Below are 27,315 nucleotides of genomic sequence, written 5' to 3'. Positions count from 1 at the left end.
CGACACACTGACTTCGTGTCATAATGTGACCTCTGACCTTCCGGGAAATAGAGTATTTAATCTATTTAATTATCAATAATACTGTTTTTTAGTAGCAGCAGCAGCAGCATCATTTGCATCTTTGTCATATAAAACAATATAGTGTTTGTATAAATTTGAATATCATAGGGAATAATAAGATAAGATAAGATGAGATAATTTAAGATAAGATAATCCTTTATTACTTTGTTACAGCAGCAAATGTAGACTAGAATATGCAGTGTATATAGAGTATTAAGTAGAATAAGACGATAAGGCGACTTGTTTGGTCTGTAAAATGTCAGAAAATATTGATCAAACCTGGAATTGATGATGTTCTCCAAAGCCTTGTTTTTGTCCACAAACCAAAATGATTCAGTTTTAATTATTTCTTTGTTACATGGAGCAAAGAAACTGGGAAATATTAGCATTTAAGAAGCTTATTTAATTATTGGAAAAACACTCAAACCGATTAATCGACGAATAATGTAGCAGTCGATTAATAATCAATTAATTGAACAATCATTGCAGCTCTAGATTAGAGTGTAGATGGGATTACTGTGATTTCTTACTTTATACAACAGCAACAACAACAATCGTCACATTTCAACAAATATGTAATGTTTTTTGCTTCAAACCACAATTCTAGCTTGTAAAAGTATAATTTTCTGATGTTATGTCTGCAGCTTCATCAAGCTTTTGAAGGTTTTAAGTGTAATTGTTGTTAAAATATTCGCTTTTTTTATAACAGATACACAAAACAGTGTCCTGTAATTTACCAGCGTCTAACTGAATGATGCTCGTTCTCTTGTACAGTTGAAGCATAAATCATTAAAAAGGGAATGTCGTCTTTTTCATTTGCAACCAAACAAACAGGAAGACATAAATCTATAATGAAGTTTAAAAAAAAAACAGGTTCTTACACAGGCTGGGATTAAATCCACTCGTCTCCAAGTAAAAAGAGAGATTAGATGTTAATAAGGTCAACGCAGTAGCTCACAAAATTCAATGTAGGTCACAGCTGACACGGTTTTGTCCGTGTTCGCTGGATCTCAGAGGGAAATGAATGGAAGGTGGTGGAAATATTTTTTTTTTAAAAAGCAGCTGAGGTGAGAGGAAAAAGAGAAGGAATGAGGACAGAGGAGCGCCACGAGCCACAAGACACGTCTCCTCCACAGAGCAGCGAGCAGAGCATAATCTCTGAATTCTCCAAAAAGCAAAATGTGCAAAGAAAATCCTATTTTCACACTTTACCCCATTTGACACCGTTATGTTTATATCAAGTCACAGAAAGCAACTAAAATATGACTTTAATGAAAAGATGTCCATTTAAAAAAGGGGCTTAACTGATGATATGGAAGTGTGAATGGATATTTACAGGTGTTTTAATTGCTTAGTGAAATAATATGTCAATCTGAACCTAACAAAACTTTTACTTATTCACACGTTGTTATTATTATTCAGGAAATGGCAGAATGTCCACTGCTGATTTCCTCAGAAGGTCTTGGATTTCGTGGTTTATATTTGGTCTCACACGTCTTCTTGGTCTCTGTGTGTAGAGCGGATCTTCGAGGACCACGAGAACCTGGTGGAGAACCTGCTGAACTGGACCCGGGACAGCCAGAACCGCCTGATGTTCACGGAGCGCATCGAGAAGTACGCTCTGTTCAAGAACCCACAGGTGAGACACAAACGTCTTTAAATATCTTTTAAACACGGATGACTTTTATATACGTTTACTAATCCTCTCTCCCTGCTTTGTCTTTTCCACACTTCCTGTTTTTGCTGCAGAACTATTTGCTGGGTCGGAAGGAGACGTGCGAGATGGCAGAAAGAAACAAAGAGGCTCTGTTAGAGGTGAGTCTTCAAATAAACCTGTCTATGGCGTCTTACATTTTTTTATTTATTGCTTTTATATTCTGTTTTTGTGTTGTTTTTATTTAATTGTTATTTTATTTTATTTTATTATATATATATATATATATATATTTTTTTTTTTTTTTTTTTTTTTTTTTTTAGTTCCTGTCTGTAATTCTATTAATAGACAGAAAATGTTTTCTAATATTAGTGTCAATGTGAGAAAAGCAGCACAATGAAGCTCCTTGGTCTGTGTGTGTGTGTGTGTGTTAGGAGTGTTTTGGCGGGAGTTCGGTGTCCGTGCCAGAGATGGAGGGAGTACTGTGGCTCAAAGAGGATGGGAAGAAGTCGTGGAAGAAGCGCTACTTCCTGCTGAGAGCCTCTGGAATCTACTACGTCCCTAAGGGCAAAGCAAAGGTGTGACAAAGGGATTTTGCTCCAACAGTAAGGATTTTATTGTTTTTTCATGTAAATAAAGCTGATTCTGACAGTGTGCTGCGTGTGTGTGTGTGTGTGTGTGTGTGTTCCAGGCGTCCAGAGACCTGGTGTGTTTCCTCCAGCTGGATCACGTCAATGTTTACCTGGGTCAGGATTACAAGAGCAAGTACAAGGCTCCGACAGATTACTGCATGGTGCTGAAGGTATGTTCACACAGGCTGTGTGTGTTTGTGTGGTAATGTTGTCTTACAGTGCCACCTAGTGGTCTGATTTGTTGATTCCACCGACAATCGCACGTCTTTTTCACAATGAATGCGGATAAAAATCATTTTCTTTCATATATTAATGTCATTGGTTTGATTTTAGATAATTATATAAGAAATAATAACGCAAATATTTTCATTTTTTGCTACAAATTTTGGGAGACATATTATACTATGACTTTTATGAGTGATTTTGGACGACATACTATACTATGACTTTTTTGGCTCATTTTGGACGACATGCTATACAATGACTTTTTTGAGTGATTTTGGACGACATACTATACTATGACTTTTTTGGCTCATTTTGGACGTCATACTAACCTGTGACTTTTTTGAGTGATTTTGGACGACATACTTTACTATGACTTTTTTGACTTTGAAACTGCTGCCCCCGCGACCCGGCCCCGGATAAGCGGAGGATGATGATGATGATGATGACTATACTATGACTTTTTTGGCTCATTTTGGACGACATACTAAACTATGACTTTTTTGTCTAATTTTGGATGACATACTATACTATGAGTTTTTTGGCTCATTTTGGACGACATACTATTCTATGACTTTTTGTCATATTTTGGACGACATACTATACTATGACTTTTTTGAGTGATTTTGGACGACATACTATACTATGACTTTTTTGACTCATTTTGGACAAAATACTAACCTATGACTTTTTTGGCTCATTTTGGACGACATACTATACTATGACTTTTTTGAGTGATTTTGGACGACATACTATACTATGACTTTTTTGACTAATTTTGGACGACATACTAACCTATGCCTTTTTGGACTCATTTTGGACGACATACTATACTATGACTTTTTTGAGTGATTTTGGACGACATACTAACCTATGACTTTTTTGTCGTATTTTGGACGACATACTAACCTATGACTTTTTTGTCGTATTTTGGACGACGTACTTACCTATGACTTTTTTGTCAAATTTTGGACGACATACTAACCTATGACTTTTTTGTCATATTTTGGACGACAAACTATGCTATGACTTTTTTGAGTTATTTTGGATAACATACTATACTATGACTTTTTTGATTAATTTTGGACAACATACTATACTATGACTTTTTTGACTAATTTTGGACGACATACTAACCTATGCCTTTTTGGACTCATTTTGGACGACATACTATACTATGACTTTTTTGAGTGATTTTGGACGACATACTAACCTATGACTTTTTTGTCGTATTTTGGACGACGTACTAACCTATGACTTTTTTGTCGTATTTTGGACGACATACTAACCTATGACTTTTTTGTCGTATTTTGGACGACGTACTAACCTATGAATTTTTTGTCGTATTTTGGACGAGATACTAACCTATGACTTTTTTGTCGTACTTTTGGCGACATACTATACTATGACTTTTTTGTCACATTTTGGACGACATACTATACTATGACTTTTTTTGACTCATTTTGGACGACATGCTAACCTATGACATTGTTGGCTCATTTTGGACGACATGCTACACTATGACTTTTTTGAGTGATTTTGGACGAGATACTTTACTATGACTTTTTTGGCTAATTTTGGACGACATACTAACCTGTGACTTTTTTGAGTGATTTTGGACGACTTACTATACTATGACTTTTTTGGCTCATTTTGGACGACATACTAACCTATGACTTTTTTGTCGTATTTTGGACGACGTACTTACCTATGACTTTTTTGTCAAATTTTGGACGAAAAACTATGCTATGACTTTTTTGGCTCATTTTGGACGACATGCTATACTATGACTTTTTTGAGTGATTTTGGACGACATACTAAACTATGACTTTTTTGTCTCATTTTGGATGACATACTATACTATGAGTTTTTTGGCTCATTTTGGACGACATACTGTTCTATGACTTTTTGTCATATTTTGGACGACATACTACACTTTGACTTTTTTGAGTGATTTTGGACGACATACTATACTTTGACTTTTTTGACTCATTTTGGACAACATACTATACTATGACTTTTTTCGCTCATTTTGGACGACATACTATACTATGACTTTTTTGAGTGATTTTGGACGACATACTATACTATGACCTTTTTGACTCATTTTGGACGACATACTATACTATGACTTTTTTGAGTGATTTTGTACGACATACTATACTATGACTTTTTTGTCATATTTTGGACAACATACTAACCAATGACTTTTTTGACTCATTTTGGAGGACATACTATACTATGACTTTTTTGAGTGATTTTGGACGACATACTATACTATGACTTTTTTGACTAATTTTGGACGACATACTAACCTATGCCTTTTTGGACTCATTTTGGACGACATACTATACTATGACTTTTTTGAGTGATTTTGGACGACATACTAACCTATGACTTTTTTGTCGTATTTTGGACGACGTACTAACCTATGACTTTTTTGTCGTATTTTGGACGACATACTAACCTATGACTTTTTTGTCATATTTTTGACGACGAACTAACCTATGACTTTTTTGTCGTATTTTGGACGACGTACTTACCTATAACTTTTTTGTCGTATTTTGGACGACGTACTAACCTATGAATTTTTTGTCGTATTTTGGACGAGATACTAACCTATGACTTTTTTGTCGTACTTTTGGCGACATACTATACTATGACTTTTTTGTCACATTTTGGACGACATACTATATTATGACTTTTTTGAGTGATTTTGGACGACATACTATACTATGACTTTTTTGACTCATTTTGGACAAAATACTATACTATGACTTTTTTGGCTCATTTTGGACGACATACTATACTATGACTTTTTTGACACATTTTGGACAACATACTAAACTATGACTTTTTTGACTCACTTTGGACGACATACTATACTATGAGTTTTTTGACTCATTTTGGACGACATACTATACTATGAGTTTTTTGGCTCATTTTGGACGACATGCTATACTATGACTTTTTTGAGTGATTTTGGACGACATATTAAACTATGACTTTTTTGTCTCATTTTGGATGACATACTATACTATGACTTTTTTGGCTCATTTTGGACGACATACTGTTCTATGACTTTTTGTCATATTTTGGACGACATACTATACTTTGACTTTTTTGAGTGATTTTGGACGACATACTAACCTATGCCTTTTTGGACTCATTTTGGACGACATACTATACTATGACTTTTTTGAGTGATTTTGGACGACATACTAACCTATGACTTTTTTGTCGTATTTTGGACGACGTACTAACCTATGACTTTTTTGTCGTATTTTGGACGACATACTAACCTATGACTTTTTTGTCATATTTTGGACGACGAACTAACCTATGACTTTTTTGACTAATTTTGGACGACATACTAACCTATGCCTTTTTGGACTCATTTTGGACGACATACTATACTATGACTTTTTTGAGTGATTTTGGACGACATACTAACCTATGACTTTTTTGTCGTATTTTGGACGACGTACTAACCTATGACTTTTTTGTCGTATTTTGGACGACATACTATACTATGACTTTTTTGTCACATTTTGGACGACATACTATACTATGACTTTTTTGTCACATTTTGGACGACATACTATACTATGACTTTTTTGATTCATTTTGGACGACATACTATACTATGACTTTTTTGACTAATTTTGGACGACATACTAACCTATGACTTTTTTGAGTGATTTTGGACGACATACTATTCTATGACTTTTTTGTCTCATTTTGGACGACATACTATACTATGACTTTTTTGAGTGATTTTGGACGACATACTATACTATGACTTTTTTGACTCATTTTGGACGACATACTATACTATGACTTTTTTGAGTGATTTTGTACGACATACTATACTATGACTTTTTTGTCATATTTTGGACAACATACTAACCAATGACTTTTTTGACTCATTTTGGAGGACATACTATACTATGACTTTTTTGAGTGATTTTGGACGACATACTATACTATGACTTTTTTGACTAATTTTGGACGACATACTAACCTATGCCTTTTTGGACTCATTTTGGACGACATACTATACTATGACTTTTTTGAGTGATTTTGGACGACATACTAACCTATGACTTTTTTGTCGTATTTTGGACGACGTACTAACCTATGACTTTTTTGTCGTATTTTGGACGACATACTAACCTATGACTTTTTTGTCATATTTTGGACGACGAACTAACCTATGACTTTTTTGACTAATTTTGGACGACATACTAACCTATGCCTTTTTGTACTCATTTTGGACGACATACTATACTATGACTTTTTTGAGTGATTTTGGACGACATACTAACCTATGACTTTTTTGTTGTATTTTGGACGACGTACTGACCTATGACTTTTTTGTCGTATTTTGGACGACATACTAACCTATGACTTTTTTGTCATATTTTGGACGACGAACTAACCTATGACTTTTTTGTCGTATTTTGGACGACGTACTTACCTATGACTTTTTTGTCGTATTTTGGACGACGTACTAACCTATGAATTTTTTGTCGTATTTTGGACGAGATACTAACCTATGACTTTTTTGTCGTACTTTTGGCGACATACTATACTATGACTTTTTTGTCACATTTTGGACGACATACTATACTATGACTTTTTTGAGTGATTTTGGACGACATACTATACTACGACTTTTTTGACTCATTTTGGACAAAATACTATACTATGACTTTTTTGGCTCATTTTGGACGACATACTATACTATGACTTTTTTGACACATTTTGGACAACATACTAAACTATGACTTTTTTGACTCACTTTGGACGACATACTATACTATGAGTTTTTTGACTCATTTTGGACGACATACTATACTATGAGTTTTTTGACTCATTTTGGACGACATACTATACTATGACTTTTTTGTCACATTTTGGACGACATACTATACTATGACTTTTTCGATTGATTTTGGACGACATACTATACTATGACTTTTTTGATTCATTTTGGACGACATACTATACTATGACTTTTTTGACTAATTTTGGACGACATACTAACCTATGACTTTTTTGAGTGATTTTGGACGACATACTATTCTATGACTTTTTTGTCTCATTTTGGACGACATACTATACTATGACTTTTTTGAGTGATTTTGGACGACATACTATACTATGACTTTTTTGACTCATTTTGGACGACATACTATACTATGACTTTTTTGTCACATTTTGGACGACATACTATACTATGACTTTTTCGATTGATTTTGGACGACATACTATACTATGACTTTTTTGATTCATTTTGGACGACATACTATACTATGACTTTTTTGACTAATTTTGGACGACATACTAACCTATGACTTTTTTGAGTGATTTTGGACGACATACTATTCTATGACTTTTTTGTCTCATTTTGGACGACATACTATACTATGACTTTTTTGAGTGATTTTGGACGACATACTATACTATGACTTTTTTGACTCATTTTGGACAAAATACTTACCTATGACTTTTTTGGCTCATTTTGGACGATATACTATACTATGACTTTTTTGAGTGATTTTGGACGACATACTATACTATGACCTTTTTGACTCATTTTGGACGACATACTATACTATGACTTTTTTGAGTGATTTTGTACGACATACTAACCTATGCCTTTTTGGACTCATTGTGGACGACATACTATACTTTGACTTTTTTGACTCATTTTGGACGACATACTAACCTATGACTTTTTTGTCGTATTTTGGACGACATACTAACCTATGACTTTTTTGTTGTATTTTGGACGACGTACTAACCTATGAATTTTTTGTCGTATTTTGGACGAGATACTAACCTATGACTTTTTTGTCGTACTTTTGGCGACATACTATACTATGACTTTTTTGAGTGATTTTGGACGACATACTATACTATGACTTTTTTGACTCATTTTGGACAACATACTAACCAATTACTTTTTTGACTCATTTTGGACGACATACTATACTATGACTTTTTTGAGTGATTTTGGACGACATACTATACTATGACTTTTTTGACTAATTTTGGACGACATACTAACCTATGCCTTTTTGGACTCATTTTGGACGACATACTATACTACGACTTTTTTGAGTGATTTTGGACGACATACTAACCTATGACTTTTTTGTCGTATTTTGGACGACGTACTAACCTATGACTTTTTTGTCGTATTTTGGACAACATATTAACCTATGACTTTTTTGTCGTATTTTGGACGACGTACTAACCTATGAATTTTTTGTCGTATTTTGGACGAGATACTAACCTATGACTTTTTTGTCGTACTTTTGGCGACATACTATACTATGACTTTTTTGTCACATTTTGGACGACATACTATACTATGACTTTTTTTGACTCATTTTGGACGACATGCTAACCTATGACATTTTTGGCTCATCTTGGACGACATGCTACACTATGACTTTTTTGAGTGATTTTGGACGAGATACTTTACTATGACTTTTTTGGCTAATTTTGGACGACATACTAACCTATGACTTTTTGGCTCATTTTGGACGACATGCTATACTTTGACTTTTTTGAGTGATTTTGGACGAGATACTTTACTATGACTTTTTTGGCTCATTTTGGACGACATACTAACCTGTGACTTTTTTGAGTGATTTTGGACGACATACTTTAGTATGACTTTTTTGACTCATTTTGGACGACTTACTATACTATGACTTTTTTGGCTCATTTTGGACGACATACTAACCTATGACTTTTTTGTCGTATTTTGGACGACGTACTTACCTATGACTTTTTTGTCAAATTTTTGACGAAAAACTATGCTATGACTTTTTTGAGTTATTTTGGATAACATACAATACTATGACTTTTTTGATTGATTTTGGACAACATACTATACTATGACTTTTTTGACTCATTTTGGACGACATACTATACTATGACTTTTTTGTCATATTTTGGACGACATACTAACCTATGACTTTTTTTGTCGTATTTTGGACGACATACTAACCTATGACTTTTTTGGCTCATTTTGGACGACGTACTATACTATGACTTTTTTGGCTCATTTTGGACGACATACTAACCTGTGACTTTTTTGAGTGATTTTGGACGACATACTTTAGTATGACTTTTTTGACTCATTTTGGACGACTTACTATACTATGACTTTTTTGGCTCATTTTGGACGACATACTAACCTATGACTTTTTTGTCGTATTTTGGACGACGTACTTACCTATGACTTTTTTGTCAAATTTTGGACGAAAAACTATGCTATGACTTTTTTGAGTTATTTTGGATAACATACAATACTATGACTTTTTTGATTGATTTTGGACAACATACTATACTATGACTTTTTTGACTTATTATGGACGACATACTATGCTATGACTTTTTTGACTCATTTTGGACGACATACTATACTATGACTTTTTTGTCATATTTTGGACGACATACTAACCTATGACTTTTTTTGTCGTATTTTGGACGACATACTAACCTATGACTTTTTTGGGTGATTTTGGACGACATACTATACTATGACTTTTTTGTCGTATTTTGGACGACATACTGACCTATGACTTTTTACTCATTTTGGACGACATACTAACCTATGACTTTTTTGAGTGATTTTGGACGACATACTATACTATGACTTTTTTTACTTATTTTGGACGACATACTATACTATGACTTTTTTGTCGTATTTTGGACGACATACTAACCTGTGACATTGTGGTCAAAATTTGGACGACATACTAAACTATGAAAATTTTGTAAAATTTTGGACGACATACTAAACTATGACTTTTGTTCATATTTTGGACGACATACTAACCTGTGACTTTTTTGTCATATTTTGGACTATATACACAATTTGGTGGTAAAGTATTCAGACAAAGTGGTATTTTGGTGGAATCAACCTTTAATACACCAAGTTTTAAAGCAGAGAGAGAGAGAAAGAGAGACTAGTATGAACCTCCTAGAGGTTCAACAACAAACATAAACATAAATCAACCCTCTCAAAAAACGGAGAATCCATGGAGAATTGCGTAATTTACTCATCTTATAAGCATTTTCATTCATATTAAGCAGATGATTGTACATCATGTTGTATCACTTCACGTCATCCTGACAGCGTGCAGCTCTGATCTGGATGAAGTCTGACATTTTTCGTGTGTGTAGCACCCACAGATCCAGAAGAAGTCTCAGTACATCAAGTATCTCTGCTGTGACGATGTCAGAAACCTCCAACAATGGATCAACAGCATCCGCATTGCCAAGGTAACACATGGATAAGAGGGAGGGGTCTTCATGTAAAAGTCTGCAGGATTTCAGTGAACTTACCGTGTCTTGTCTGTCTGTCCATGTGTCAGTATGGGAAGCAGCTGTACATCAATTACCAGGAAGCAATGAGGAGAACAGAGGCGGCTTACGATTGGTCTTCACTCTCGTCTTCTTCCATCAAATCAGGATCCAGCTCCTCCAGCCTCCCAGGTCTGTTGAGACTACAGACCTGGGAGGCCTGGGGTCTTGCTTAGAACAATTATGTTAACACTTTGCATTCCAGTTCAGTAATAACATGGTTTAAGGGATGTAATATTAAGGTGGACAAGTTATTATCTAGTTATAGCTTAGTAATAATATTGTAATAGTGTGTTAAAGGTAAACAAACAGGTAAATGACTATTTTTCAATCCTGATTCATAGTTTTTACATAGAAAACACCTTATAACCAAGTAAACCTGGAAATTAGAAATAAGATGGTATGACCTCAATATTACCTCAATATTACCATATCATGGTGATGATTGATTCAATTGTTTAAAGTAATTAAGACCCAATTATCACTTTTAGCTGCCAGACTGGAATCAGTGTTTAAATTAGAATCTGTTTCCACACACACCAATTTGTGATGGTGAATTTTGCTTGAAATCTAGTTTAAGCTTAGTGCCCTTCTATTTCCATTGTCTGGGTTCTTCCTTCTAGCTTGCCAGATTTGATTGCCTTTGAGTTTTTGAATATCGCCCTACATAGACATTTTGGGCGAAGCGACTTTTACAAGTTATCCTCCCATCTTAAACTGTGTCAGCACATTCTGTCCTTGAATTTGGGAGAATTAGTTAATTTGACGTCAATCAAATACTCTAAATAGTATTATTATTATTAGTAGCAAAACCCGAAACAAAACTTGCTTCTGCTTGTCCGTCCCTCAGAGTCCCAGTCCAACTCCAGCCAATCAGACAGTGGCGTTTCAGAGATGACTTCCACAGGCCACACCCGCTCCCAGAGTGTCGTCAGCTCCATCTTCTCTGACGCCTGGAGGAGAGGAACGCAAGGAGAGGTGTGGAAAAAAAAAAAAAAAACACACACACATACTCACTCACTCTATCCCAACTGTCCCAGTCTTTACTTGTGTGGACAACTTTTCCCATGATTCTCCTCTGCTTTCCTGCCAGCGATCAAAGGTGAAGGGACGTATGCCAGTTCCTCTTTGTGCAGGAGGAGGAGGAGGGAGTGGAGGTTAGACAGGAAGTGGTGTAATAGGCATGTTAACAGTTTTGGCTGCAGCCTTTTAAAACTCTCACCAGCTGTTAAAATCCAGTTTGTTTGAATCTTACTACAGCAGTTTAGATGAAAAATAAAAAAGTGAAGTTCTACCGTAGTTCCCCTGACATGCTTGGGGGAAAAGAAAGAGTGTTTGTAGCACGCCTCAGACTCACCATTAGATGTCACTAACTCTTACACACGGGACCTTACACGAGTGATTTATTAGGTTATTTGTTCAATTCTTTTACATCTAATTTCACACGAAAATACATTCATTCCAAATAATGTTCAGCGTCTTAGTTACAACACTAATCAACAGTAATAGCAAGTTATTTACAGACTGTCGTGTTTTCTATAATCAGAATGAATTTTGACTTGTGGTTGATCCTCCGTAGCAAAAATAGTTTCATTTAGCATATACTGCATTTATGTCGAGTGTTATACATACAGTGTATAAAACATACATACAAACATGTGAGTGCTAAAAACGAAGGCAACTGGTTGCCTTCATGTTTAGAACTTAAAGACCTACCATGACCTGGATGACTGAGAACCTTCACAGACAAACATGTGGTCCGTTTTATCCTGAATTCTTTGTTGTTGTTTTTTAAATGGCTGCAGCTCAACTGTTGATTTGTTCTAACCTCGTGGTGTGATGGAATGTCCTAACCAAGAAAATACTGACTCAGTTTAGTCTACAGCTGAAGATCACAAAGCAGTTTAGGAAGATTAGAAGCTTCTGTTTGGAAAAGCATTTGTTTTTTTGGGACCTTTTGGATCTGATAATTTAGGGTTTGCACCTCGGCTGCTTTGTTACAGTGCATGTGACTGCTAACACTGAATTCAACTGGAAGTATAATGAATTTTCTTTAGAGGAACACCAGAACATCATGAAGATCCTGAGTTTAAGCTTATGCTTATGACAGTGTTTTTTAATCGTTATGTTTTATGTGTTGAAATGTAAAGACATATATGATCAGATTGATGGTCTGACAGCTGATCCTCAGTTTCTTCTTCAGTTTCTTTGTGGATGCCATTGAGAAAAGGACAGAGCTCCACTAAGCGAGCTGTTAATGGTAGGACGTGAGAATGTCACCAGCGCGTGTTCTGAGTGCAGTTGACCTAATTCATTGTGGTGTGGTGTTTGAAGTTCTAATGGTTCTAAAGTGTTCCTCGACTGCTCTGGTTTGTTGTTTCGAGTTCTTGCATCTTGTTTAGCAGTTGGTTTTCAACGGCCATTTTATTGAATCCAGCTCTGAATCCACTCAGTGAATCCAAATCCTTACAGACAATAACAATAAATCCTTTTTTTGCACTTCTACAGCAGCTTAAACATTTGATATTTCTTCAAAGAACGGGTACTTTCCACTATAGTTGATGGAAAATGATGGATTCAATAAGGGATTTGTCTGCCATAAAGCAAAAGCCAAACATTGCACTACCAAGAACTGCATCCAAAAGGAACAGAGAATTCCAACTTGTATCTTGTTTTGGTTTTGTTTGGTTTTCAGAAACTTGTGAACTTGTGTTCCTTAATATTTGTTCTAACTTCATCTTTCAATTATGTCTCTCCATCACCTTCTACATCTTCTCTTCTCTGCTTCCTCTTCCTCTCCATTTCTCTGTCTCCAGATGATGAGGATGGACTCTATCAGTAGGCCCATTCCTATCCAGATCCCCAGCCTCTCCCAGCAGCCTCTTCCGCTCTCTCAGTCTCAGACTCCGCCCTCCAGGTCCAGCTACACTGAGGGGCTTGTCCCATCTGAGGATTCCTCACCATCACCGCCGTCGCCCCCTATACCTCCCCCTCCTCCACCCATTGCAAGTGTGGCCCATCAGACGGCACCAACTTCCTCCTCATATGTCAAGTACAGCACACTGGCTCGCCTGCAGAACCAGAACCAGGCCAGGACACCACTGCCAGGACTAACGCTATCCGCCCAGTCCGCCAAAACAAATTATAATACTCTTCCAACTGTTCATACCACCTTCCCTCAGTTACCACCATCCCCTCCACCTCCTCCTCCACCCACCGAACCGGCTCCAGGCTCAGCCATGGCTGCATTGAAATTTGGTCCACCGAGCCCTTCCTCTGTTCTGCCACCCCCACCCCCGCTGGAGGAAGAGGATCACGATCCCAACTTCCTTCCACCACCTCCTCCTGAAAGCCTGGAGACCAACGGGTTGCCACCTCCTCCTCCTCCAGAGACCATCCTCAATGCCTGTACTCAACTTTCCAACTCTGGCCTCCAACAGTTCCTGTCACAGAAATTCCCAAACATGGTGTACGACTTTGCCCTGTCAGTACCTGATGAGAATTCTCCTCCTCCTCCTCCCCCTCCTCCAGGAGAACTTTCTCCTCCCACATCCCTGCAAGTGCACAGGCCTCTGTCGCCCAGTGCGCCCCCTCCTGCACCTCCCAAAACATTCACTGTTGGATTTTTTCCACCGCAAACTGCTCCCAAACCTTCTGGCCCTTCTTCTCTTCCTCTTGCCCTCTCACCTGTGTCACCATGTCCACCCAACAGCAGCCATGGACCATTTAAAAAGCAGCAAAGTTTCTCAACAGGACATTCGCCCAACCAGCCACCTCCTACTCTTCCAAAGCAGCACAGCCTCTCCTCCAAAAACCTTACCCTCTCCCCTTCTGCGTCTTCTTCTTCTGTCTCCATTGCAGCTGCTACCTCTTCTTTGGTCAAACAGATCGTCAATCAGTTCCCAGGTAATGCATCCACCTCCTCTCTTCCTTCCCCCAACTCCATTGACGGATACAAGTTCTCCGCTCCTCAGTCTCCTCCAGCAGTCAAGGCCAAACCAAAGTGGCAGCCAGGAGGAGTGATGGGTCCACAGTCCCCAGAGTTTCCCCCACCTCCTTTTGACAGCTCTGTAGGAGACTTCCCCCCTCCTCCATCTGCATCTTCCTCCAAGACAGGCTCCCCTATAAAGAAGTCACCCTCCACCTCCTCCACAGGATCCAACAAGCGAGGGCCTCCACCAACGCCACAGAGAGCCTCTTCCATGCGTGCCAATTCAGGCGACACGCAAGAGGAGAGGCCAAAGAAGGTGGAGAGTCTGGTCAACAAATTTGGCCAAGCTCCTCAGACGGGAACCTCGTCCAGCTCCTCGTCAGCAACCGGTTCTCCTTCAAAAGATTCCTCTACACTTCCCGCTCCGCTCCCTAAACCAGGGAAGCTGAACTTGGCAAACCTCCCATTGGTGCTCCAGGGGCTGCAAACAGGCCAGCACCATCAGCCTACAGATTTCACCACACCGCCTCCCCCACCTCCGCCCTCCCAGCCTCTCCACGTTGACTCGTCTCCCGACTACTTCCCACCTCCCCCCAGTGACTTTGAGCTCTTCCCGCCTCCCCCTCACCCGTCAGAGTTTCATCATCCCCCTAAAGTAGCCGTGGTGAATCCGCAGCCTCAAATGCAGCAGCAGCAACAGTCGGCGACGTCCATTTTATCATCGTCGTCGTGGAAACAAGGCTCGCTGAAAAAAGGGGCGGTCCCTCCTCCGTCACTAAGCCGGCGGACGAGCAACACATCCCAGTACGACAACACAATTTCACTTCCCCTCTCTCCACCGCCTCTGTCCCAGACGCCGCCGCCGTCTCTGTCCTCTTACTCCTCCTCCCCCTCTCCTGTTCCACCCACCTCCCCAAAATCAGCAGGGCCCAGCTCCCTGACACTAAAGCCCCACTTCCTGGAGGACCTGAACCGCACGCTCAAGAGGAAGTCGATGTCTCGCCATGGCTCGCTCACCTCTACCCAACTCATACCTTCCTCAAAGATGGAGCCCATGGGCACCATGGACGACATGGCGCTCCTCCCGCCGCCGCCCCCCGAGCTCATGCAGCAGCAGCACGGTGTCCGAGGACAGTCCCACACGTTGTCTCGCCACCACTCGCACTCCCAGTCCGCCAAACACGCCAACATCTCAGGCTATGCAACGCTGCGGCGAGGTCCGCCTCCCGCTCCTCCGAAAAGGGACCAAAGTACTAAACTGACCAGTGACTGGTAGAGAGCGGGGGACACTGGGGTGGAGCCTACAACAAATGAACTATGACTATTTAGGTCTTGATATTCAATGTCTGTCTTGACTTGTTCGTCTCTCCTCATCCTTAACCGTCCACCATTGGATTTCTCTGAGCAAGTAGCAAGCGATGTTTCCTACTCGTAACCGCAGATAACAAACTGTTCCTATTATTATCCTCATTATGAATATCATTACCCGTACATGTTTAACCCAATGACATGAGTTAAAGAATATATATATATGTATATATGCAGTATATATACATGTATATCTGTATACAAGCAAGCCAGAAAAAAAATCACCTATCAAGCTTTTTTCACGACGTCTCCGCTTTGCATTGAAAAAAATATACGAAAAGACGAGACTTGAACGGCAACAGAGACAATGTGCTGCGGAATAACTGGTACTGCATGGAGCCGTGGCAACGGAGGCAACGTCACAGATGAAGGGATTAACGGGGAAGGAACGTGAAAGTGAGGTGATGTGTATAGAAATGTTGGGTAGGGGGGCGGGGGAGCGGGGCACTTATAGAGGGAGCATTGCCATTCATTTCAACCTTTGTTTGTGTGTGTGTTTTTATATAAGATTATTTAATACTGGAAAGATATTGTTATTATTATAGTTATTTTAAGTTTTTAAGAAGAGAACCACACTAGCGTACAGCTAGTTGCACTCCATTTTTATTTATGGGATAGTTCCGTTTTTTGTTTCAAGTCTGGTTGTAAGAGATGTTGACACGTTCTTGACACTAAGTGCTGACACTTCCAGCCAGGACAGAAGGGAAAATAGGTTTTAGCCACTTAAAGGAATACTTCACCGATTTGCATTTAGATTTGTATTACTAGAATAGGGCTAGTATTTTTGAAAAATCGTGCTTCCCAACCTCAGTTTCCCCTGAGTCGAAAAATATCTTCATTTTTTTCTTTGTTACGTGCTCACCAGTGACACTTGGTCCTGTTAGCGTAACTGTTAGCAAAGATGGTGGACACTGTTTACTTTCTGTGAATGAGGTCCCGCCCCCCTACGACTGGGTCTGAAAAGTGCAGGATTAGCGTTGCCGCTTCAAGCTGAAACTGCAGAATGTAAACAGTGTCCGCCATCTTTGCTAACCGTTACGCTAACAGGACCAAATGTCACCGGTGGGGATTTAACAAAATTCTAGTAATACAAAGCTAAATGCAAATCTGTGAATTATTCCTTTAATAGAAGGATTACCTAATACAATCTATGGCTGTTTGTAGCCTTTTGCTAAACTGCTAAACTGCCTTTTCTGACTGGAAAATGACGTTTGTAAACATCGTCATACAAAAGTGGACTTTGGTGCTGTTAGAAAAGCGCTGCACTAAACATCATCCTAAGATAATTGTAGACCAAGGGTCTCAACCACAAATGACCTAGGGGCTAGTAAGTGTCTAGTTTGGTGAAGGGGGACAAAAACTCAAACTTTGTGAGAAAAAGATAATGATATTTCACAGAATTTCAAAATAAAAGTGTTTGTTATGATATAGTTCACAATATAAACATATTTATGATGCCAAATTAGTCTATTAATTCAAAAAAAGATACAGAAACAACTCCTTATAACTTGATATTAAGTGGCAGGCCACATGAAATTAAATTGGGGGGCCTCTGTTTTAGACTTAAGGGTATATTTTATTAGGTGAGCCTTTTTTTAAGTGGCTAAAATCTGGTTCATGATTATGTATCAACGTCTCATTCAATCTCACTTCAAAGAAACCTGAACTGTCGTTTTCAGCTAATTTGATTCAAATATATTTTCCTTAACATTTTGAGCTCCGTAGCTGATTGGTTGTTCTTCTATGGGATTTAAGACCTCGTGCTTAAATCCACATTCATTTTACACGTAAGGTTGAGCTCAGATTACATACAGTGGGTTTAAAATCCAAATCAGTTTTAGTGTGTTAAAGATTTTTTATACCAGAGGGAACTATGGTTATTTCCATGTCTTCCCTTCCCTCTTAAAAAAAAAAGAATTATCTGAGTTCAGCCTAAGCACATGAGTCAGTTTCCACATGTTCACGTTTAAACGGACTTATTTCATTCATCGTTTTGTTCTCAGCTTTGCCGTTTGGTGTTTGTTGGCTTGTAGACCAAGCAGCTACAGTGAACTGTCTGAAAGAAGGTGATCATCTCTTTGCAAGTAAATAAATCAGTCGATTGTTTGTCATCTTATCACGGCTGGTCCATCACTTTGCATGTCAAGTTTTTAAAGGTGTGAGTCCAACGGACTGCTTAAGGGATCCAAGGAGCCCGAGGGAAAAACCGCCTGAATTTGTGTGATGACATTATATCCTGCAGGGACTTTGCCAAACTATTATTAGTGCCTGCAGCTGCAAGGCATTCTAGTGAGAACCCTAGGGTTCTCACTAGAATGCCTTGCGCTGCAAGGCATCTCTTGTAATCGTGCGCGTTTATTCTGCTTTTTATTCTCGCGCCCTCCCGTTATTTCGGCACGCTACTCCTCCTGCATCTTTGAGAAACCCCCAACACAAGTTATATCAAAATGTGCGCCTTGACCGGGAATGGTGTGCTATGACTTTTCTAAGATTTTCATATAACCATCGGGATAATATTTACAAAAAACTGAACAAAAATTAACATTGAAGTGGATGGGAGACCGAAAAAAACCAAGCCCGCTTTGGAGCATCACAGTGTCGTCATACTTTAACGTAGAAACGTGGTTGGAAGTTTAAACGGGTCACAAGACTTGGGACTTTTCTGACCTAAGTCGACATTTTGATACATGTTACGGTTTTTGAACTATCGCAGTTTAAGTTTTGTACTTTTTTTCAAAGCTTTCTGATTTTATAATGGGTGTGTGTGTGGTCGTTAGGTGTGAGCTAGAGTGACACACTCTAGCAAGATCCAGCAAAATAATCAGAAAAACTTCTAAACAAACTCTTCTCCTGCCCACAATTTCCAACCTACAGAGACAATTTTTACACCAAAATGTTGCCATGGTTGTAGTCTAACCCTGTGTGTGTTTGTCATGTTCATATGACTTGTAGTTTTTCTTAAAATCACCTCAAAGCACAGAGAACTCTGGTCACAGTCTCAATTCACTCCCATGTTAAAATGTCTGCTTTGGAGTTGTGGAAAATCAAGATGAGGGTGATTTTAAAACTGTGATTTCTCTGTCAATTCACGCCCGTTTGTCACAAATTTTGAGATGGGAGCTGCTGAAAGCCTCCTGGCGCTCACAAACCAAAAATTTTATCTCTATCATCAACCGTTCTTGAGATATGACAACTTTAAAACATGCTGTTTTCTCTGTGAGAATGGGAAACAGAGGGGATTGTGAATCTCTCTCTCTCCCTCTCTCCTGTCACTCCAGCAGTTTGCCCCGCCCCCTCCTCTGCCGGCCCTGATTACACACACCTGCTGACAATTAAGCCATGTGGACTATAAAAACTCCCTGTTCCCCTGTTCCAGTGCCAGTGTGTTTTCGTCCATGCCTGATCACCATAGCGCCTCGTCACAGCCCCAGAATCCTCAAGTTTTTGATCCTCTTGGTGAGCGATGGTTTATTTTGTAAGTTTTCTTATCATAGCCTGTTAGCTGATACCTTAGTTAAGATTTATAGCTTTTGTTTTCCTCCTTGGGAGAGATTTTTTGTTTGTTAATTTTCACAGCCTTTTAGGAACTCCAATCACTAGGCTTGTGACTTACCTTTTATTAGTTAGATCCAATCATTTAGATTGCGTTTTGTTTTTTATCTCATTCTTAGTTGGTTAAGGATCGCCAATCATTAGGATTGTGCTTTTGAGTTAGCTTTTGTTTTGAAGTGTTTAGAGCCGTGTTTTCCTCCGTTTGGAGAGTTTTCTGTTTAAGTTTTACATGATAACCTTAGTCCGAGTATGTTTCCTCTTCGGAGTGATTTTTTTGTTCCGCGTTTATAGTTCCACAACGTTTCTCTTGTAGAGCGTTGCGCTCGCAATTTGTTATAGGTTTTCATAGCCACGCTTTTGTTTTTCCTCAGTAAAGAGGACCTGCCTTGAGAATTGTTTACGAGTGCCAATAAAGACAATTAAAAGGCCTCTGCGTCTGAGTCCTCTCTGATCCGTCTTGTTATCTCCTCTAAAACTTGGTGTTTTTAAAGGGTGAATCCACCAAAATACCACTCTGTCTAAATGCTTTTAAAGGTTCAATCCACATTTTTAGATTTTATAACGCAGGTGTTCGGAAGGGGGAGGGGGCGTCAGGGAGTGGGAGGGGTTTATGAGTTATTCTCTTTCAAAGGGTGATTCCACCAAAATACCACTCAATCCTTTACCAGCACAAGTCCTGCACGCGAAGACACATGCCGCAAGAACTGCAGGCACACTCGAAATTTCGGCACGGAATTGCGGAAATCTAGTATTATAGATATTACTATTATTATTATTATTATTATTATTATAGTTAACAAATATAGACATTATCCACTTCCGACAAACACTAGCTTCTGGGCAGGACCAACAAAATGACAAATAGCAAAGAAGTGTCCGCACATTAATTTCTGGCTCCTGGGGGAAAACTGGTTATTAACCAGGTTTACAAATCATTCATTCATCATGTACCGCTTTGGTCCTCCACATGAGGGTCGTAGGGGTCGCTGGTGCCAATATCGACCATTCGTCACGGAGCATGGAGTGGCCTGTACCTTCGCCGTACATTGACCGATCGGCTCAAAACTTCAATAGGTGAGTGAGACAAGAGACCCGGACCAGAAAACATCAGCACCTGGAAAGTAAGTCCAGGGGCGTAGCGCCACCTGCTGGCAGCACAGTGGTTGAAGAGGGAGAGTATTTATAATGGAACAAATGTATAAAAAATATCGGAAACAAAGGGTGCGACGTGATTTTCGTGTGTCCAACCGCTACAAGAAAATAACGATTAATTGAAAACAAATGTGGCAATTTCAACACTGACTTAATTAAGATGTGGGCTAAAACTGGATCCTTTCAGCAGCTTTTAAAGGATGAAGGGGGAAAGTACGTCCAGCAGATGGCAGCATTTCCTAAAGTGGTGGGTTTTCCTCTTGTTTCTAACTGAATACATCTGCCATTATATGATTTTAAGACGATCATTCAGCACTCTCGACACATAAAAACAGTAGAGTGTTTATTTTCCACTACATACAACAACCCGATTCTGCAACAACAGCACATACTTCAAACTAATAACCTGCTTTTATGTACATTCATAAAACAAGATTTACATAAGTAGTTGGAATTTAATAATATAAATAATTATAATTATGCACACATTCATGGATAAATCATATCCAAAGTTAAATAGAAGATTTTGATAGTTGATTTTTCAATCTAAACGTTTTTTTCAGCCACTTAAATGTGAATATTCTCTGGTTTCTTTGCTCCATATAACAAAAAAACGTTCATTTCCATGTTTGAGAAACACTGACCAAGAGTTTCTGACATTTAATAAACCAAACAACTACATCACCAGGAAAATAATTGCAAGGTGCAGCCTCTTCTCCTTTGTATAACCTCAATCCAAGCAGTAAAAGTGTGTCACATGAGAGGACGTGCCTTGCTCGGAGGAACTTCAGTGCTGCAGGTCAGTGTCTGGGCTCCTCCTGGTTTCACACAGAAACACAGAAGTGTTAAACAGTTTGTGACCTTTTATAGGCTTAAAGGTTGTACCTAATAAACAGATCACCGATGTTTCTGTTAGTTACCAGAACGTTGATCCACTGGGACTGAGAGTAGATGTAGAGAGCCCGGCGGTCTGTCCGCAGAACCATCACGTTCTCCCCACGCAGCTTCCTCATCTGCTTCTCCCCGTCGGCGATAAAAATCTGCAGAGAAACTTCAACTTTAGCTAATAGTTTCTGAAAAGGTCCATGTGGTGTAGATGAGATGGTATTTTCTAGTGTTTTATAATATTATTTTCAAAATAAAATCTACAAAATCAAGATAATACACTGACAAAATACTGGGATTAAAACAGGATTATATGCCAGCAAAATAGAATTTACTGTAGGTGGGTAAAAAATAAATAAATAATTACAGTCAACTAAATAGTGTTGACTCTCAAAAAAAACACCTTTATTTTGAAATTCTCAAATCCAATCTAAAAAGCACCCACCCGTACCGGCCCCTTACTTTGAGAACCCTAGTGTACAGTGTGGTATAAGGTGTGTGTGTGTGTGTGTGTGTGTGTGTGTGTGTGACACTGACTGTCGGAACCTTGTCCATCAGTCGCTCTGGTGTTTGAACGTGTGCACAGTCACATGTGGCTGACGGGCCCCGGTTTCCTGTGTCTCCCTGCAGACCTGGAACAATGTGAACTACGACACAACCGGTCAGTGAAGACGACAACGATCACAACAAGGAACACAAGGAAACTGCAGCATCATGCAAACATCTGGAATCAACTGTTTTTCTCGCTGCAGTTTCAAACCTTGTCCAGGTGATCCAGGGTCTCCAGTGAGACCAGGTTCTCCTGCTGGACCAGAATGACCCGGGTTCCCCAGAGGCCCATGAAATCCCTTCAAACCCTACAGACAGACAGGGTTATACATTTTCTAATAAACCCTCATTACTCACTTTACTGTAGAATTTTAGAGAAATTTCAAATTAAAAGTCCCATATTCACACTTTTTAATCGAAGAAATTATCAAATTTGAGATGGAATAAAAACAACAATATCCATCAGTTCTGACCAGGACTGACTAGGTGGTATTCAGGACATCTAAGACTACTAGCATACTGCAAATCAAATATTGATTTAGAGTTTTATAGTAATTTCAAATTAAAAGTCCCATATGTGTACATTTTAATCCAAAAATGGTCAATTTTGAGATGTAATAAAAACTTAAATTTCAATAAGTTCTGACCAGGACTGACTAGGTTGTACTCAGGACATCTATGACCACTACTACACTGTAAATCAGACATTTTTACTGTACAATCTTAGAGAAATTTCAACTTAAAAGTCCCATATTTACACTTATAATCAAAAAATTATCATTTAGATATTTAGAGATTGATGTATATACTGTTTATGTGCAGCACACTTGAGCGTGTGCATCTGTTGTGAGTCCCTACCATGGTTCCTCTGCCTCCAGGTTCTCCTCTCGGTCCTTGCGCCCCCCTGTGGCCAGGATCACCACGCAGGCCCAGGTCCCCCTGGAACAGAACAGAACAGAACAGAACAGAATCACCACGCTTCCACGGACCGGCGTCCTTTCACCCAGTGTTTATTTAAATCAAGCGGTTAAGTTACCTTTTCTCCTGCTAACCCAGAGATGCCACGCCGACCCTGAAGAAACACGTTATAGCTTTATTTTGTGCAGTTCATTTGCATATTTTTATCACATTTGCAGCCACAGGAGATGGAAAAAAAACAAACAGTGACTTGAGTGATCGTCACCTTTACTCCTGCAGCTCCCTGGCTTCCTTTCAGACCTTTATCACCCTAAAACATGGACATAAAGAAACACATATAAGCGACAATTATAAACATTAAAAATAGATGAATAATAATAATAATAATTGTCACTTACCCTGAATCCTTTAAAGCCTTTAGTGCCCTGTGAAAACACACGTTTCTTCTTTAAATACAGCAAATATTACTATATTAATATACTGCACATCTCTTACAGGAAGAATGTAAAGGGATGAAATAATGAAAAAGCTGCAGCCACAGACGAGCTGGTTTTCAGTCAAGTCTGTTACATGGAAACACAAAAATACTGAGGCAAATATAATAGTTCACCACCAGTGGTGCATTCAGGTACCTGGTTCTTCTTTGTCAGAATCAGTAAACCTTTTTAATGTCCAGAAAATGTCTGAAAATGTTTTAATGATTTTCTTTCTTAATATGAAGCAAAGAAACTAGAAAATATTCCCATTTAAGAAGCTGAACTATCAGAAAGCTTTAATGTTTTAATTATTGGAAAAAACAAACAAACACCTAAATCAACTTGGAGGTGACCATGTGTTTCACTGAGTGAATAACAAAGAGCAAAACAGCTGATTAGATTTGTAACTTTACAGCACAAATGTGACAAAATAAACACGTTTGAATGAGGAAAAACAAAGAAGAGCGAACGCAACACATTCACACAAGAAGTACATTTAAAGACAAAATGAATAAGTGGCAAAAAAAGATGCAGGAAATCCAAAAACTCTAATAAATTGAAAATAAAAAGCATGATTCACCTTTATGGTCCCAGGAGTTCCTGCGTCTCCGTAAAGTCCCCGCCAGCCTCTGTTGCCCTTCTCTCCCTGTGGAGACACAAACTCCAGCATGTTTGTTGTTTTTTTCACTTTAACATTAACAGAATTACTCTTTGTACGTTTCCAAAACACACAGTTGCACCTTCAGAGATGCTTTGGCTTCATTTTTGCCACTTTTCACCGACGTATTTGTGAAAAAAGCCGGTAAAAAGCTTCACGAATGACGTTGTGTTGCTGCTTTTGTGCCTTAACTGTGTTACAGTTGTTATTATTATTGTATGGTGACACAGACAAAGACAAATCTATCTTAAAGACAATAAAACATTGATATTGATTGATTGATTGACTAATTGTCAGGGTGTTGTGTTTGTTTTTTTCAACTCATTCTTCCACGTCAGACTTGTGGCTGCCAAAAGTGGGGCCCGCGTCCCAAAGTTGGCCCACAAAAGGGTTTCATTCGGCCCCACCTTATTTAAATCAGATTGTAAAATCACTGCTGGAATTATCTTAATCTGTGAGTTTAAGAGCGTGCGTGCGTGTGTGTGTGTGTGTGTGTGTGTGTGACCTTTTGTCCCGGTTGACCCATGACTCCCACTGGTCCTGGTTCTCCTTCTGCACCCGTTCTTCCAGGCTCTCCCTGAATGAAAACATGAACGGTTCATGAATAGTTTCATTCTGAACTATTCATGAACAGTGACGTTAGCCTTGTACCTCGGGTCCTCTCGGTCCTCGACAGCCCTTTAAAAACACAAACGTGTGATTGTCATGAAGAGTTCAAGTGGAAATGGTTACATTTTGTTTGATTGTTGTTGAAAAATTGTTACACTTTTCATAACTAAAGTGTATCGTACCTTTTCCCCTCTGGGTCCTGTGATATGTGGCGTTATATCGACCTGGAGAATTAAAGACAACATTTTGTTTTAATGTTGAGGATTTAACACATTTTACACGTGTGTGTGTGTGTGTGTCCATCACCATCAGCTCTGCCTTCCATTGGATGGGAGGAAACAAAGGAGGAGGAAGAGGAGGAGGGAAGAAGAGCTTACACTTCCGTGCCATGAGCTCGCTGTGGTTTCTGCCAGATGTGAAACCTACAGATGGAAAATCTATAATTAAGAACATGAATCTGTATTAAAGACGACCTGAGAACCTAAACTCATCAGGAACACGTTAAATGATGTCATAAATCAAGAGAGAAGGAAGGAAATAGAAGAAATGACACAACACTTTTTGAGATATTTGGCGGTCGATGATTATTTGGTTTCAGACTGAAGGTAAAAAGTGTTAAAATGTTATTTTGACATGTGTGATATATTACTACTCTTAATATTTTATTATTAACCTTCAGACTATTACTATGCCATTCATACGTATTATTTTTTACATGATTACACGTTTACTTTAAGTTCAGAAAATCAATCAAATCGGATTGTTAGCAGTGGAGTCGCCCCCTGATGGCCGTCCAAGAGAATACACGCGTGAGAGACTTGAACATTGGCTTCACTCCCGCGTGTGCGACCATTTAAAGGAGTTTGTTGTTGACGTTCACACATATTTACACTTACTGCTTGTGACCGAGGGAGCAGCTGGTCGCAGGCCACTGAGCAAGGCAGTCCATCCCAGAATCAGCTGAGTCAGCATCTCCTCCCTACCTGCAAACAGCTAATGTTTATAAAAAATATTTGTATTTTATTGGATGATTTGCAGTTGGGGAAAATAAAAAAATCCCAGAATAGAAAACCCTTCAGAATGAAGTGTATTTTTAGGGAGCACATTTCCCTCGGTTGTGGTGATTATTTACGTTTAATTTCAATGTCACAGACACACCTCCAGAGCACAGGCAGCCAGCTGGCTTTTAATGAGAGCTGTGAGACTGTGTTTTCTGAGCCATCTTTAAAAAAAAAAAAAAAAAAAAAAGAAACTCAGCATTTCCCTCGTCCGCCTGACTCTTCACCATCAGCGTTTTTTTTAGTTTTTTACTCTTTAGCTCAAGTAAAACGAGAGCAGATCATTTGAGGTGGAATTCTCTGCCAACCTCATTAACTCTTTGAAAACTGTCAGTGTGCACGTGGCCTCAGTCTCATGTGTTTTACCTTCAATTCAGTAAAAAGGGGAAGAGTTTTGCACATTGAGAGACAAAGACTCAGACACATGTTACTGTAAATATGTTTTACACCGTTCAAATTTAAAATGTCACATGTTGAATTGTTAATACACTATTAAACATGCAGTAAACTGTTAATAACTGCCAGATATTGGAAGTTATTCTGGAAAAATGGACAAGAAAAAGCACTTAGTTACAGGAGATTCTCTGGTCCTTTTACGGTTAAAATAAGCACGCAGGTTAGGTTTTAAAGGGTTATGTGAAAAAAAATAAACTATTATTTAAAAATGGTGACATGACACAACATGGGACATTTTATGTTAACAAATAGAACGATATTTTAGTTCCAGGTGAAAACAGGTCATAATTCTCTAATAATCTGCGTAAAGATGTATCGTCCATCTTTGCAAATAACTCACATTTGAAATTCTATAAAAACAAATGCACAAAGCACCGATGTTTTAATTAAAATAATAAGAAAGTGTCATCCTTGAGCAATTTTTACATCATTTTAAAATCATTAAAATTAGTGCAAGTCGTGTGGATTCATCTTGCAAAGTTGTGACATCTTTAAAGTGTGTATTTCTATCAATACGTTTCATTTTCTGTGTCACCTATGACATGCAAAGATGAATCCACTCAATTCCCCCTGGATATTCATCCACACCAACATTAAACACAGACATTCTCCCCCACAGCTGTTCATGATCTGTGTGCGTCGTCGTAGCCGTAGTGCGCTGTGCCTCTTACCTCGGTCGATCTCTGCTCTCCTCTTCCTCGGCTGTGTGTGGACGGACGCTCTCTCTGCGTCCTGCAGTCTGCTCCT

At 38.8% G+C, this 27,315-nt stretch overlaps 2 protein-coding genes across 4 annotated transcripts in view; one reads left to right on the top strand and one right to left on the bottom strand.

The window, feature by feature from the left end:
* LOC131447777 (ras-associated and pleckstrin homology domains-containing protein 1-like) overlaps nucleotides 1-18,371 on the top strand; it is a 71,276-nt gene extending 52,905 nt beyond the window's left edge. For all 3 annotated transcript variants that reach the window (XM_058619827.1, XM_058619835.1, XM_058619819.1), the window contains 8 exons: nucleotides 1,578-1,699; nucleotides 1,810-1,875; nucleotides 2,149-2,292; nucleotides 2,406-2,516; nucleotides 10,777-10,875; nucleotides 10,968-11,088; nucleotides 11,807-11,934; nucleotides 13,773-18,371. In XM_058619827.1, coding sequence (XP_058475810.1) covers nucleotides 1,578-1,699; nucleotides 1,810-1,875; nucleotides 2,149-2,292; nucleotides 2,406-2,516; nucleotides 10,777-10,875; nucleotides 10,968-11,088; nucleotides 11,807-11,934; nucleotides 13,773-16,163 — 3,182 coding nt within the window. In that variant the 3' untranslated portion in view covers nucleotides 16,164-18,371. The remainder of the gene's footprint in view (nucleotides 1-1,577; nucleotides 1,700-1,809; nucleotides 1,876-2,148; nucleotides 2,293-2,405; nucleotides 2,517-10,776; nucleotides 10,876-10,967; nucleotides 11,089-11,806; nucleotides 11,935-13,772) is intronic.
* Nucleotides 18,372-21,289: 2,918 nt separating this feature from the next.
* LOC131455159 (acetylcholinesterase collagenic tail peptide-like) lies at nucleotides 21,290-27,294 on the bottom strand. Its single transcript, XM_058622610.1, has 15 exons — nucleotides 27,240-27,294; nucleotides 25,951-26,037; nucleotides 25,361-25,476; nucleotides 25,237-25,278; nucleotides 25,097-25,123; nucleotides 24,951-25,022; nucleotides 24,368-24,433; nucleotides 23,710-23,736; nucleotides 23,577-23,621; nucleotides 23,430-23,465; nucleotides 23,252-23,332; nucleotides 22,605-22,701; nucleotides 22,382-22,491; nucleotides 21,880-21,999; nucleotides 21,290-21,777 (listed from the first exon to the last, which is right to left on the bottom strand). Exons 2-15 carry the CDS (start codon nucleotides 26,024-26,026, stop codon nucleotides 21,760-21,762), a joined length of 933 nt encoding a protein of 310 aa, XP_058478593.1. The 5' UTR covers nucleotides 26,027-26,037; nucleotides 27,240-27,294; the 3' UTR covers nucleotides 21,290-21,759.
* Nucleotides 27,295-27,315: the final 21 nt, after the last annotated feature.

The sequence above is a fragment of the Solea solea genome, chromosome 2 (genome assembly GCF_958295425.1).
Source record: "Solea solea chromosome 2, fSolSol10.1, whole genome shotgun sequence".
Classification (NCBI taxonomy): Eukaryota; Metazoa; Chordata; class Actinopteri; order Pleuronectiformes; family Soleidae; genus Solea; species Solea solea.
The sequence above is the reverse complement of the archived record's forward strand: the minus strand, read 5'-3'. Positions and strand labels throughout refer to the sequence as shown.